Below are 13,662 nucleotides of genomic sequence, written 5' to 3' on the forward strand. Positions count from 1 at the left end.
CAGACTTCTAACAGTTCTATTTGTTTTGTTCTCAAAGCCTTGTATGACCTAAAGCAGGCTGGAAATGTCTTCTGAGAAGAGAGCTACAGTTCACCTTTACATTCATTCTCCCACACTAAGCTTGCTTTAACCAAAGCCACCCTTACAGGATGGCTCTGCAGTCTCAAACATCAGTACACAGACACCATTTCTAAGTGAGGTCTTCAATCCTCAGGTGAGAATTGAAGTGAAGTCTTCTAAGTGAGCTTGAATCGCAGACACTTATGGGTGAACAGAACCTGCATTCTGTAGAAAATGTCACAGTAATTCTACTGATTTAATGAAATTACTTTGGAGTATTTTCCACCATTTAAAAAAAGTATTTAAACCACCATTCAGGTAAAAGGTAACCATCAGTGACCAACTCAAATAGCACCTTAGTGCTGACATATATTTTTGTGTTGTCGAGGGCAGGGGGAACTCTATCTAATATTAAAAGTCCATTGCTTTCATAATTAATGACAACAACAAAAATCTCAAAAGCTTATTGTTTCAGAAGAATTTTCACAAAAGCAGATGACAGAGCACAAGTAAAAGACAGGAAGACATTACAGGACTAGACAGGCAGAATCAAATAAAGGTTTAGAAAGAGCTGGTTCACTGATTAGGAGTATAACCATATAGTCATTCAGCAAATAACACACGTCCACAATGATTACCTACAAAAGCTTTGGACTGAAACCTTTAAATTCCATTAAAAGGTATAAAACAGATTTTTTTTTTTTAAACCTCAAATATTTTGACTGGTTAAAAAAAGCTGCTAGAAGAGCAAAGAGAGCATTGTGCCTGCTTTTACATCATAAGACATTCCAAGAGATAACCAAAACTTTTCATAGAAATAGTGTAATGGGTTTGTTGGGTTTTTTCCCCTCCCCCAAAGGTTCTACATTAAGAGATAATACTGCAGCTTACCAAACTCAAACTATGTCCTACTGCCAGTAAGTATTTTTAACACTACTCATAAAATCCTACAAAAATTCCCCAATCCACTTACAAAAGTGAAGGAAATACCTGCTGTAATTCAGGCTACAATTAGTTAACAATAGCTGCTGCTTTTTAACTCTACAAGCTGACTTTCTTCAATCAGTATTGTAACTGGCACATCTGCAGACAGGAAATCCTCACCACTACTAAGTTTCCCAGCCTATTATCTGAGACACCTGGTGTGGGTGTGTTGATACAGAGCAAAACAATGAATCATGTGGACTGCACATCAATTAACCAGCTTTAACTGTTAATGTATTTAATCCTTAAGGGTGGAGTGCCAATCTGAACACTAAAAAAGAAAAAAAAAAAGTCAACACAGCCCCCTCAAAACCCCAAACCCTCAAACTATTCATTTTACAGTTTCTAAGTATGGATTGTAACTCAAATCCATGAAAAAAATAATTACCTGTAGTTCCTCTGTATCAAAAATAGTGAGTGGAGTCACATTACAACTGAGTTGCAATAGTATATCATGCAATCTTATTCCATTATAACTACCACTAATCCAAGATATTTTTTCTTTTTATTTCAATTTAATAGCTCTTTTTTTCTATCTTTGACAAAAGAAAACAAATTGACTTGACGTTTCACAGGTGCGACTCCACCTCACTGCACTTTTACTGGGAAGCTTGGGAAAAATCAAATATGGAATTTAGACAAACCCACTTTTTGAAACATTTTCATCTCACTTCATGAATATTATTCTACAGTGTTCAGGATTGTCACATCTCCACAAAGCATGACCTTTTTTTCTCTTGGCAAGCACTAGTGCCTTTGATTGGTTCTTGTGAGCACACCCTGTTATTACAGACTGTTGCCATACCTTATAGAAGCCCACTGCACTTCTAAGAGAACACTGATCACAGCAAACAAAAGAAAATGTTTGTAACAACATAAAATCCATATTCTGCTTGGGATATTAGGAAAATACAAAGATGACTTAGCTAGGAGAAAAGAAAAACAGGACAAGACAACAGATTTAGTCCAATGGGCAAAATCAAAAATGCTGTAAATGATCTGTTCCCATTTCCTGTAATTAATCTATTCTACGACCACAAGAATTTAACTTTATCAACAAATGAGAGAGTAATGCTTCCCCACTACTCTAAACCAGTTGTGACAGATGAAAAGAATAGCATAAAAACGAAGCAAAGGAATTGCTAAATCTGCTATTAAAACTGATAGCTCTTCTGCATCAAAACAGATTTCATGGGCACTAAATTCAAGCCTTTGTTCACCAGATATGATCTGCTTGCAAAATATCACTACTAGTTGCAGCCATCCACTGTATCTAGACTTTCAGATATTCACAAAGCTTTATAAGCACAGAAGACAAGAATTCTCCTATTCTGGCAGGCTTGCTATCCATCTGAAACAATATAGGAACTTAGGGCTAACAAGAAGCAAGCAGCTTTAGTGAGGCAATGCAGAGCATACTTTTGTTTTTGTGGGCTAAAGCCTTGTACCATAGAGCATTTTGTGTGTTAATCCTTACAAAAATAGCATTTGACTCAAAGGAGGCAAAAACTAGATTTAATTCCCATCTCTGGTGAGATTTATCCCAACTTTCTTTGAAACTGATTTACTCTGACTTAGGCATTAAATGTCTGTTTTGAGGAGCCTGAGATATGTGATAGTTCCTAAACAGATTTCCAAAAGCTCTGAAGTTGCAGGGTTCCCTGCAATAAGCTCAGATTTTCAGGGGCAGTTACTTTTTTCTTCAGACTTGATGATGGGTACATCAACAAACCAAAGCAGCACAGTTTAGAAACATTTCTAAACGAAATGGTAACCTCTTGAACAGGATAAATAGAAACTTGTAGTGAACAGCTTCATGAACAGGTCAAGTGTATGGATTTAAAGAACACTACCTGCACGACAGAAGTTGCTGGAATCCATGCTTTCACTCTCTGGTAAGTGTGAGGAAGACTAAATTGTCTCCCAGTTATTGCAGCTCATGCAAGAGTAGTTACCACAGACACTTCTCTATTCACTGTAATTTCATATATTTTTAACAAGTCATGTGTGCAAGAAAATAATTTTAAAACTATCAATATTCAGGTCACCAAATATTTAATTAAAAAAAAATCCCAAAAACGAGGGGGTCTGTTTGTCCCTATATAACACAAGACGATTTAATTTGCAGAATGGCAAGCATTGAAAGTAAATGTTAATCAAGTTTACCTACTGCCCACATCACTGTGTCAAAGGAATCAGTTTCTTCTGTGCCCAGGTCAGTATTTTTCCAGGTGACTTGCAATCTGTTGCTCTCCAATTTTTCAACTTTGGTTGGGCAACATCTCTTTAAAAATTTTGTGCCGTAAGATTCCATGTGCTCAGTTACTAAAGATGCCATTTGCTGTTAAGTAGGGGGGAAAAAAAATGTTCATTCTTAGATATATGACCTTTTAAATACGAAATCCTCCTTCAGCTGTCTTCATGAAAATCCAGTAATTACACTGTGCATTGCAAACATTCTTTAGCACTTGGTGACTATGCAATGTCAACACGATAATTTATTGAGCCACTATGACCTGCAACTCCATTCCAAGAGGCATCTACATGTAAATATTCAAGTTATTTTTTAAAAAAAAGTAAAATGGTAGAAGAATAAAACAGCTGCTTTAAAATCATTTGTTGCTTATACAAAAATTGCATCTTAAAGCAATTTAACATTCCTTTAATTACCATTTTCTGGCAGCTTGATGAGAATTAAATACTTTCATAAAGCTAAGGAAGAAAAATAATTTCCCTTTGCCATGACACCTGTCATTTCTCTGCAAGGACTATGAATCACTTAGCTTTCCTGGAAAGTTCTGATACAAAAAGGAAATAATGCTTTTGTCCTGTGAGCTTGTTTGAAACAATGCACACCACAGACACGTAGTGAAGCGTCACACTGACAGGTTTATCCAAAGGTGTCATTGCTCTTAACTGCAGTGATTCAGGTTTGTCAAAGAACAACTCAAAGGATATTATCATAAAACCACTCACACAGAACAATTACGTGCAAACTGTCAGCTTATAAAACTTTGGTTTCAAAGTTGGTATTAACTCATACAAGGGTTCTATCTCTTCAGAAACATGACAGCTCACTAGCCACTTTCCATCAGGATCATTGTGGCTACGGACTGAACATAATTATCTCCGTTAATATTTTCTTAACTTTGAAATGTCCATTGTGCTTTTCCTGCCTACAAAGGATCAAGTTCTCAGAGAAAGCCCTACTGTGAGTGTTTTATGAAGTGCCACACATACACACTCTTAATACTATTCCCTGCTTGCTCAGATATCATGCTGCTGCAGGTGTAGATTTCCTCAGTCACTGCAAATCCCAAGACGCATTTTTACACAGTATTTTGCAAGCTCTGGTACACACACCACTAGTTTTAAGGAAGCCACTTCAAAGTGGAAGCGGCTGGCATGCAACCAGAAGCTGTCACTACCTGCAGTGGTATTTGTCACTGCTGCTTCTAACAGAAATACTCCCTCCTCAAAAATGCTGCTACACATGAAAATAATTTTCCTACACAATGTATGTATAAAGAACTTAAAAACAAGCTCATAGTTCTATCCTTCCTTCATCAGCTTTGGCATGTAAATGGTTTGCACTATTGCAATTAAACATTAAAAAACCCCAATAATCCTAATTCATGATACCAGAAATATTAAATCGACATGCACCCATTCCCATTTTGTAAACACTATTTTCAGGTGATTAAGATGACAGAGTCTTCAATCCTGAGCCTTAACATTTTTCAAAGTTATTTTCCTGAGATAAAAACTTGTTGAAATCTTCAAAGAAAAAGTGAAACCCCAGGAACTCTTCCACTGTCTTAAAAGCACCATAGAAACTATTCTTTCAAAGTAGTATTAGCATCAAATCTCACTGGGACAGAGGATTCACAATCACCTTTAACATACTCTCCATGCAGATCTGGAGATCAAAAGGACTATCAGGCTTCTTTAATCAGTTATACTTTTTACACAAATCCTGTATAAACCCTTTGTTGTTGTTGCCTTGTCTCATTGTTATTTCTAATTGCTTTTATTCTTTTTATTCTTGATAGTCCATACTCACCTGATCAAACCCACGAAGTGGGATACTTCTCATCATGACTGTAGTGTCCAATCCAATACCCGTCAGAAAACCAGCACACTCAAGTGAAACATCTGGTGTAGAATCAGTTAAGGAAATAGCAACAATAATTTCATATCAATGCAAGCTAAAAGGGTACCATAACAAGTGGGCTTTTTACCTACAGCTGTCAGGTTTTTCTTCACACAGACATGTTTTGTTTCTCTTGTTGTGTTGAATAAAACTATAAAGCCTTAGAATATTTTCCTCATTGTTTTTAAGATCTTGAGAATTTATCCTCAGCTGACCTTAATTCCCATGATGACACTATATAGAAAACTGTTACTATTCTGTTACCCACCCAACTACAGAGCATGAGCAAAGGAATTCTGAACACTAAACTTTCATAAGACAGCTATGCTGCTTATGATCATAAATCATCACAGCTTTTGCAAAGGATACAGCTAGCTCCAACAACCAACCTGTCAGATGGAAATGAAAAAAAAAAGAATAAAAGCAGTGGAATGAATTGTGCTTTTTATTCTGCAGAAATAAAAAATTCCTTCCTGAAGTTACAAAATTATAGATTTGAGGAATTGATCTGATGTTGTTTGGTGGGAAGAAAGAGCATGGTTTGTCAACTCCAACAAAGGCAACACTGTAACATGGGTTTATTTTATTAACAAAATAAAAGAACACTCTTATAAAACACAAGCCATTTGTTTTATATTGAAAAGTGACATTTAAACACATACTCTGACAGATAAAGTGAAGAAAGCCATGAACACCTCAGAGAAATGAGCAAGCATCACAGTATTTCAGTTGTGTTCTATGATATGCTTCTGCTGGAAACACCTGGAGTAGACACTGATAGGTTTTCGCCCCAGCACCTATTGCTACTGATGTCTCATCTTTACAGGGCATCTTGGCACCATTGCCTCAGAGACAGGAGGTAACACGTGTTTGACACACAAACGTTCACCAGTCTTGTCAGAACCGAACTATATCCCCCAAAATTTCTAGACATATCTGAATTATGTATTTTTAGTTTTTCTTAAGAAAATTAATCCGAATTTAAGCACGTTTGAAATTCATCATCTTCCTATCAAGTAGATTGCAGTTCCCACTACAAGACTTTATTCAGTGCTAAATTTCATTCTGCTTTTTAAGCATCTTATTTTTCAAAATGCCAAATATTTGTCCTTCCTGTCTTCAAAAGTGTGTGTATACAGTTACAAAAAATCCATTTAATAGATTTACTTAGATTATTGTTTACCAAATATATACATTTTAGATCCTAAATAAAACTCCAGCTGCCATCTCTCCACATATTTCACTCCCTTTCAACCAAGAATATCACTAAAATTGTTCATCAGCACTTAATTTAGGAGGTCTATCTGCTCTCCAGCACAGCAGTTTCCATGCCTGTCCTCAGATGCCCTATACCTGCAGCAGTCCCCTGTGTTCTGACCATATGCTCAGTTCCTTGCACCTGCTGGGTACATAAAAGGCAGAGGATAAAGTGGGTCCAAGTGGACAGTCACTGACACTCAGCTGGTGGACAGGCTGCACATCCCTTTGCTGTTCATGTGTTCTGCAGATTTGTTAAGATCTAGCCCTTTGGAGATGCATTCCACATAATATTTCAACTTGCTACAAAGTTTTTTCTGAAGTTTTTGAATTAGGAAAGAAAGCAATACTGCAAGGGAAAAATAAGTCTTTATACAGTCCGTCCTCTGCTAAGAAAGCAAAGGAAAAACAGTAGATGAAACTGTGGCCTATACCTTACCTTAAACCAGTCTGCATCATCTCCTAACAATTCTAACAGAGATGCTTTTAAACTTCTGAAAAGTGCAGACATGGGGGCTGCAGCTCTGTAAGCCCCAGGGATTGCAGAGTCAGTACAACACATGTTTTCTCACAAAAGATCCTAGATAACATCTATCTATCCTATACTAAAAACATACAAGTTCTGAAGGTGTACAGAAAACAGGTTGAGCTAAAGAGATTAAAATCTGCTAGCCTGGGGTTTATGCTTGCCAAACAATTTAACACAGTGGGAAATAAATTTTTCCAGCATTAGGGCATCTGATTCATCTGTGAATGGACAATCACCTCCTCTTTTAGCTCCTGAGAAGTGCTACAAAAAAACCCACAAGCTCCCCATATAGAAATATCTACTGAAGATTCACGGGGAATAAAATGAGAATAGCTGCAATTTGGCCATAGGTTTGCTCTTCTGTTTCACTAGATGAAAAAAATCAGTGCCAGCTGGCACTCACTCATAGCATCAGCACCACATTATTCAAAGTTTCTTCTACAAAGTAGAGGGTTCCTGGGCACTGTCAATATCTAACAGAAACGTTAAGAAAGCAGAACCTAACCTCGTTCACACCTGCTCAATCTCTCACTCATTCTGAATATATTTCAAGGCATCTTTTCTAATTCACTCTGCCAAAACCCTTCATCTCGGCAGTGAGAATTTCTTCACAGTGTTTGTATATCTAAGGGACTTTTAAGTTGGTTAATGGTTTGCCCCCCCCCCTTTTCTTTTATATAATTATGAATAACCGCAGGACTGACAGTTCTACAATCCCTAGGCATGTAATTTGTAGCTGAGATATGTACATTTGGAGAGGGAGAAAAGAAAGAATAAGCACAACACAGCTCAGACTGAAAACAAAAGGTGTTAAAGTGAACCTTGGGAACATTTATAATAGCAACAAATCCAAGAGAAACCAAACTTTAACAACTCCTTCCTTCATTTGCTAGGACACAGCCTGATAAAGCACAGAAATGCTACTGTAGGCGCTGCAGGCTTATTTTGACTAAATCTCTGGAATGCAACATATAAACACTAGACTCCTACATTACACTGTTACAACTTGCATTAGCAGCAACTGGACAAAAGCCACATTTTCACAGAAACAGAAGGATAAATCTTATGTTTAGGGTGGTGGGCTGGAGTTGGTGGAGTTCGTTTTGTTTTTTAAAAAAACATTTACATAAATCATGCTCTCAAAATTCAAGGTGAGTGATATGCTACAAACAACTTTGCAAATTTACTTTCCTTTTTAAACTGTACCAAGAAACTCTATTTTTCTATTTCATGTTTAACACACTGCATTTTTTATATTAGAAAGTCACAGCAATGAATGGCATCTCTGTTCTCTTTCAAAACACCAGCGTTACAGTTTCAAGTATCTTGCTTATATATATTTTGCTTTTCTGAAACTGCTTAGAAAAAAAGTGTTATCTGACCTTCATGCTGAAAAAAAAAAATGTACATTTCCTATCACAATTACTTGCATCAGGAAATTGCTCTGCAGTACTGTTGACTCAGAATCTTACTGTGCAATGTGCTGTAAAAAAAACAAAGACTATGGCATTTCAGTATTTCTACCAATTTTTTAGTACTTCAGTTAAACAATAGCTCTCAAAGCATAAGAAAAAACAAAGGTAACTCAATTGTCTCATTGTATTTTCTTTCATAAACAGAACTGCAACCACTTAAGAAAACATATAATTACGTTGGTGTTTCTTTCCTGATTGCAGAAAAATTCCACACGTACCCGCAGCAAAGAGTAGGGGCAGTACTGCCCTCGTTTAAGTTTCTGCTGCCCTCTTGTGACTTCCATCTATAATTGCTCCAGACGGTGAAAATGCATATTTAATTTGATTTTCAGAAGGGAATTTCATCGAGGAAGGAGGGAAGAAAACCTATTAATTACTCACGAAGGTTGGTAGTGTGATGGTGAAGCATAACAAAATAAAATCTCAGATGGAAAACAGAAGAATAGAAAAACTACTGTGTAAAAGGAAATTCTGAACATTTTTTTATCGTGCCATAAAGTAGGAATACCAAAATCTGTTAAAGCTCTGAAAAGGTAACTTACGTTTTTCCAGGAGATTCTTTTAACCAGAATAGATCATCACTTGTGATTCCATACTCCAGTGCACCTGCAATCTATGATCATACAAGTAAGATCTTCAATCTACGATGAAAGTCCTGGCAGTGAAAGCAGCTAATAGCTCCTTAGGCTGTATTAGCTAAACTACAGCCAGCAGGCCAAAAGGGATATATTTGGGGTTGCCCAGGTATGTTATCCAGTCTTCACCTTCGGAGGTTTTCAAAATTGGACTGCAAAAATCTCTGAGCAGCATGATCTGACCTCACAGCTGACTCAATACTCAATAGCTGACCCCAACCCGCTCGAGCAGGAGGGTGAACTGGATGATCGCTAGAGACCCCTTCCAACCTCCAACCTGAATTATCCAACAGCTCTAAGCAACATCAACACAGTAAATCGATGCAAATTGTTTTCTATGGAAACGTGTGTTTTCTTTTCAAAAAACCTGTGCTTTATATAAACAAATTTTTCACATGACAGAAGTAGAAGAATCTCGACTGTTATATTTACATTCTTTATTCTCCAAAAACTCCTTATAATCTACAATCAAACCAGTAAAGCCACCGGAGTTGTTAGATGGCAAGCATTACTTACATGTGTAGGATACTTTGGTCTTCCCCCAGTAGCAATGACAATATTTTCGGCAGTAACAACAGTCTACAAACAAAAATAAAAAACTGAAATCAAGGATTTGAAATTCTTTTATCTGATTTTGGACTTCATCTATGTACAAATGAGTGATAAACAGGAATGCTGACACTACCATCTGCTACTTTAATGACATAATAATCAGTGATGCGCTAAAAAAGAGGATGGAGATATAAACTAGTGCATGCAGGAATTTCTCCTACACATTCTCTATCAGTTTTTGGCTTAAGAGTAAGCTTACAATTGTTCCTATGGTAGACAAGATTCTGATGACTACTTGGAAGCAACAATTGTGTACACATGCCAGATTTACAAAATCAATTTTTGCTTAGCACAAAACACACAGAGATCACACCAAGTGAATTTTGTCTCTAAGGCCTGAAGTTAAGCTACCTCAAAAGTGGCAGGTTTTTAGAAAAGACTAGGCATGTATTCCAATAAACTTTGGTTCTATCAAGCTGGTATTAACAGTAAATAATTAATTACCCTCAAAAAAGGTGTTAAAAACACACGTTCAGTCTCTTGTTAAATATGCAGATATGGTCACCAGTCTGTCACATGACCCAGCTGTGGGTAATTGTCTCCCACACACAGTTTTGTGTTGGAAAGCTAGTCATGCTTACAGTTCTTCTGAAAGAGGAACACATCTCAGACTGATCCCATGCTCAGAGTAATAAGGAGATGTTCATCCTTTTTACATCTGTGTAAGAATCTATAAAAGCAGTATGACCACATACTGCACATACAGGTTAGGGATTCAGTAGGCAACAGTCAAGTACAAAAACATCTTCTCTAGGTGTAAAAATCTGCAAAAGTGCAGTCTAGTTCCCAGCTGACCTGAAAAACAACACATGAAGACCTGAAATACCTGAAGTGAGTGATATTGCAGAAATCAGCACAGCAGCTCACCTCTTTACCTGCTTTTGTTAAACCACGGACCGTATGCGGATCAGAAAAACTCCCTTTCATGTTGAAATATTTCACCTTCCTGTTTAGAAGGAAACAGCAACATAAATGTACACTTAAAAAACAGGTATGGAATACAAATCACTTGCTTTTTTTCCATACCTGAAGTGCTAGAAAGGATAGCAAGAGGGAACAGAAAAGGAAAAAAAAATTAATTTCACAGGATGTTTCCAGCTCTGTCACATAATTTAAGTCACTTAATTCTTGTGTCACACTTAACTCCTCTGTACAGTAGAGTAACTAAAAAACATCATCTGCTCTAGTACAGTGTTATCTATGGGCTTGTACGACATCCAAATTTTGGTGAAGATTGAAATTATACTGACTGCTTCATATTAATGCAAAATCTCTCCAGATCAAAGAGGGCAGCCCCTGATTACTAAACTGCTAAAAGGCTTTCATATATGCTCTCTTTCAATCACTATTTCCCAGGGGAAAAAAAAAAAAAAAAAGGAAAAAACATTTAAAATCACTGACACTGGCAAGGCCACTTACAGTTCTGAGCAGAAAGGATTTACAACTCAAAATACTACCTCTAATGACAGACTCCAAAGGCAACTCAGCAATTCTACAAGGAGCAGAAGAGCTTCTTGACTATGGGAAGAAAGATGAATTTCAAAGTCTTATTTACTTGTCTTGTAGTTGTACTCTGTGTCCCCAGTTCAATGATTTCACATAATTCTGAACAGCTTGTGCCATCACAGACCTATCACAATAAAAGAAACGGAGCATGAACTCATGACATTATAAATTCAGGTTATGCTACTCAAAGACAGAAATTAGGAATGATATATAGTACTTTTTGCTATAAAAGTAAATTATCAAGCACAAATCAATGTAGTATCTACCCTGATAAACCAGTAAATACAATTCTGTGTTTTAAATAAGGAGCAGTCTAAGAAGCTTCATGCAAAATTCACTTCCCTAACTGTGCTTAAATAAACCCTAACTGAGAAAAGTTGTTACGCATTTGCAGCACACAGGAGTGGATTAGGGTAATAAACTTTACCAGGTATGATGAACAGGTTGGGCTATACTCCAGCCATAGTGTTGGGCATCTTTAAGGGCACTCCCTAAAAGGGCTGCTTGATGCATAAGCTTTTTAGGAATGCAGCCAACATTCACACAAGTTCCACCAAGTCCCCATTTGGTTCCTTGGGAGAAAAAGAAAAAAAAAAAATCAATGCTTCAGGTTAGTGTAATTTCATGCAGTTAGGTTCCTCAGAGAACTAGGCTGCTCATGCAATTAGTTTGACAGTTCTGAAACAGTACAGTTTACTATCTCCTACACATGTCCAGATATTATCCTAGCATTTCTCTTCCATACCTTGCGGAGATGGTTCCACATAATCCAAAACAGCCACTTTCCTTCCAAACTGAGCAGCTTTAAACAAAGGGCAAGAAAAGATATTTAGAGGAGAAAGAAATACACAAATCTAAACATTTTTAGAAGCACAAGTACAGAAAAAGAGCACAGGAGATGGCGGCTGGTGGTTTTTAACGTCCAACTCAAGATGCCAGACTCAGGCTGTCTCTGGAGTCAGCAGATTCTCCATAAGGCACTTAATAACCCAGACTAGAGCCTCTAGCTTCCACTGACCCAAAAAATGCAATGTGACCCCAAATGAGATGTTTAAGAACCTTGGGAGTTGTTGAGCAGGTTACACTGAGTTAAAAGGGGCAAGATTCTTTCTAGCTGTCAACCAGGTTTTGGAAACTCTGAAGGGACTGCTATCACACAAATAAGGAACATTGAAATGAAACAGAGTACTTTAAAATAACAGCAAAATAAAAGCTTATTAGATTTTTCCCATGACAACAATATTTTTTAAAAGGTTAATGGGAAGTCAAACAAGATCACCCTGCCTGAGGGTGTTAACTAATCTATAGATTATGGAGCTGGCTGAGTTAAAGATTAATGTGCAAGGACTGAAGCATACTATGTTTCTTTAAAAGCTTTCTCATTAATAGTACACTTAGTTTCCATAAACACCACTTAAGCTTAAACAAACCTTTTTTTTTTTTCAGTCAGATATACAAACCTTCTTTTGCACAAGCAAGGCCTCCAGACCCTCCACCAATTACCAGAAGATCATACTCATTCTTTCCTGTGAAGAGAATGTGAAAAAAAGAAAAAGAAACAGGAAAAAAGGAAAAGAAGATGGGAGAGGTATGTAAGAAAGGAAATATCAAAAAGTATACCAAATTTTACAATTCACTATTGCTGGTTTTGGCAGTAATTGATTACTGGTTTTCCTTATTAGCAAACTGTGTTTTTCCAGTTTTCCTAACTATTCTCAAAAAAATTGTTAAAATACCTAGTCTGGTTTTGTGAATGAAACACAGAAAATAATCAAAAACCAATGAGGAAATAGATTAGGGTTTTTTTTATTATTATTATTTTTAAAAAAATTATTCAGTGCCCCAAGAAGCTCTTTTGCATGGTTAGTTGCAACAGGGATCCAGTATAGATCTTCTAGCTCTGCATTATAAGCAGCAAGTTCTACATGGAGGTTTTTCACTGGGGACACCTTGTAAAGCTACAGCTGAAATGTAGGCTTTGCAGGGGCGGGGTGCAGTCAGGAGGAAGGTGGCCCCTTTTTGCTACCTCAGCCTCCCCACAGATCAGCCGTCCCTTCGGGCAGTTTAGAAGTAGCAGGCGAAGCACACAGGTGAGTAATAACTCGCTTCTTAGCAAGGGCATCAAGACAATCCCTGTCGAGAGAGTTGTCAGCGGTGCAGGGAAGGCAGTCAGGAGCTGACGCCAGCTGTGCCGCTGTAGAGTGGGGAAGACTTTTCTTAGCAGTTCGAAGTGGCCAGTCGGAGTGGGATGACTGATAGCCCCAGTCGTTTGAGTCAAGCCTAGAGGAAAGGTTGGCCTGCCTCTTGGTCTGTCCCGGTACTTCGCCGGAGGGCCCCACCGCAGGGGCGCAGGCGGCCCTGTCCACTTCACAGCTACCTGGGGCCCGGGACCCCCGAGCAACACACGGCGGAAGGACGGACCCCAAGAAAGGTATTGAGGCGAAGGCAGCT

At 37.6% G+C, this 13,662-nt stretch overlaps 1 protein-coding gene across 1 annotated transcript in view; it reads right to left on the reverse strand.

The window, feature by feature from the left end:
- The window catches only part of TXNRD2 (thioredoxin reductase 2), a 28,025-nt gene extending 15,309 nt beyond the window's left edge, over positions 1-12,716 (reverse strand). The window contains exons 1-10 of the mRNA XM_054392480.1: positions 12,672-12,716; positions 11,957-12,013; positions 11,639-11,783; positions 11,261-11,335; positions 10,573-10,651; positions 9,610-9,672; positions 9,001-9,071; positions 5,567-5,586; positions 5,108-5,199; positions 3,211-3,385 (exon numbers count right to left, since the gene is read on the reverse strand). Of these exons, the coding sequence (XP_054248455.1) occupies positions 3,211-3,385; positions 5,108-5,199; positions 5,567-5,586; positions 9,001-9,071; positions 9,610-9,672; positions 10,573-10,651; positions 11,261-11,335; positions 11,639-11,724 (661 nt within the window). The 5' untranslated portion in view covers positions 11,725-11,783; positions 11,957-12,013; positions 12,672-12,716. The remainder of the gene's footprint in view (positions 1-3,210; positions 3,386-5,107; positions 5,200-5,566; positions 5,587-9,000; positions 9,072-9,609; positions 9,673-10,572; positions 10,652-11,260; positions 11,336-11,638; positions 11,784-11,956; positions 12,014-12,671) is intronic.
- Positions 12,717-13,662: the final 946 nt, after the last annotated feature.

Source organism: Indicator indicator, chromosome 26, assembly GCF_027791375.1.
Source record: "Indicator indicator isolate 239-I01 chromosome 26, UM_Iind_1.1, whole genome shotgun sequence".
In the NCBI taxonomy this organism is placed as follows: Eukaryota; Metazoa; Chordata; class Aves; order Piciformes; family Indicatoridae; genus Indicator; species Indicator indicator.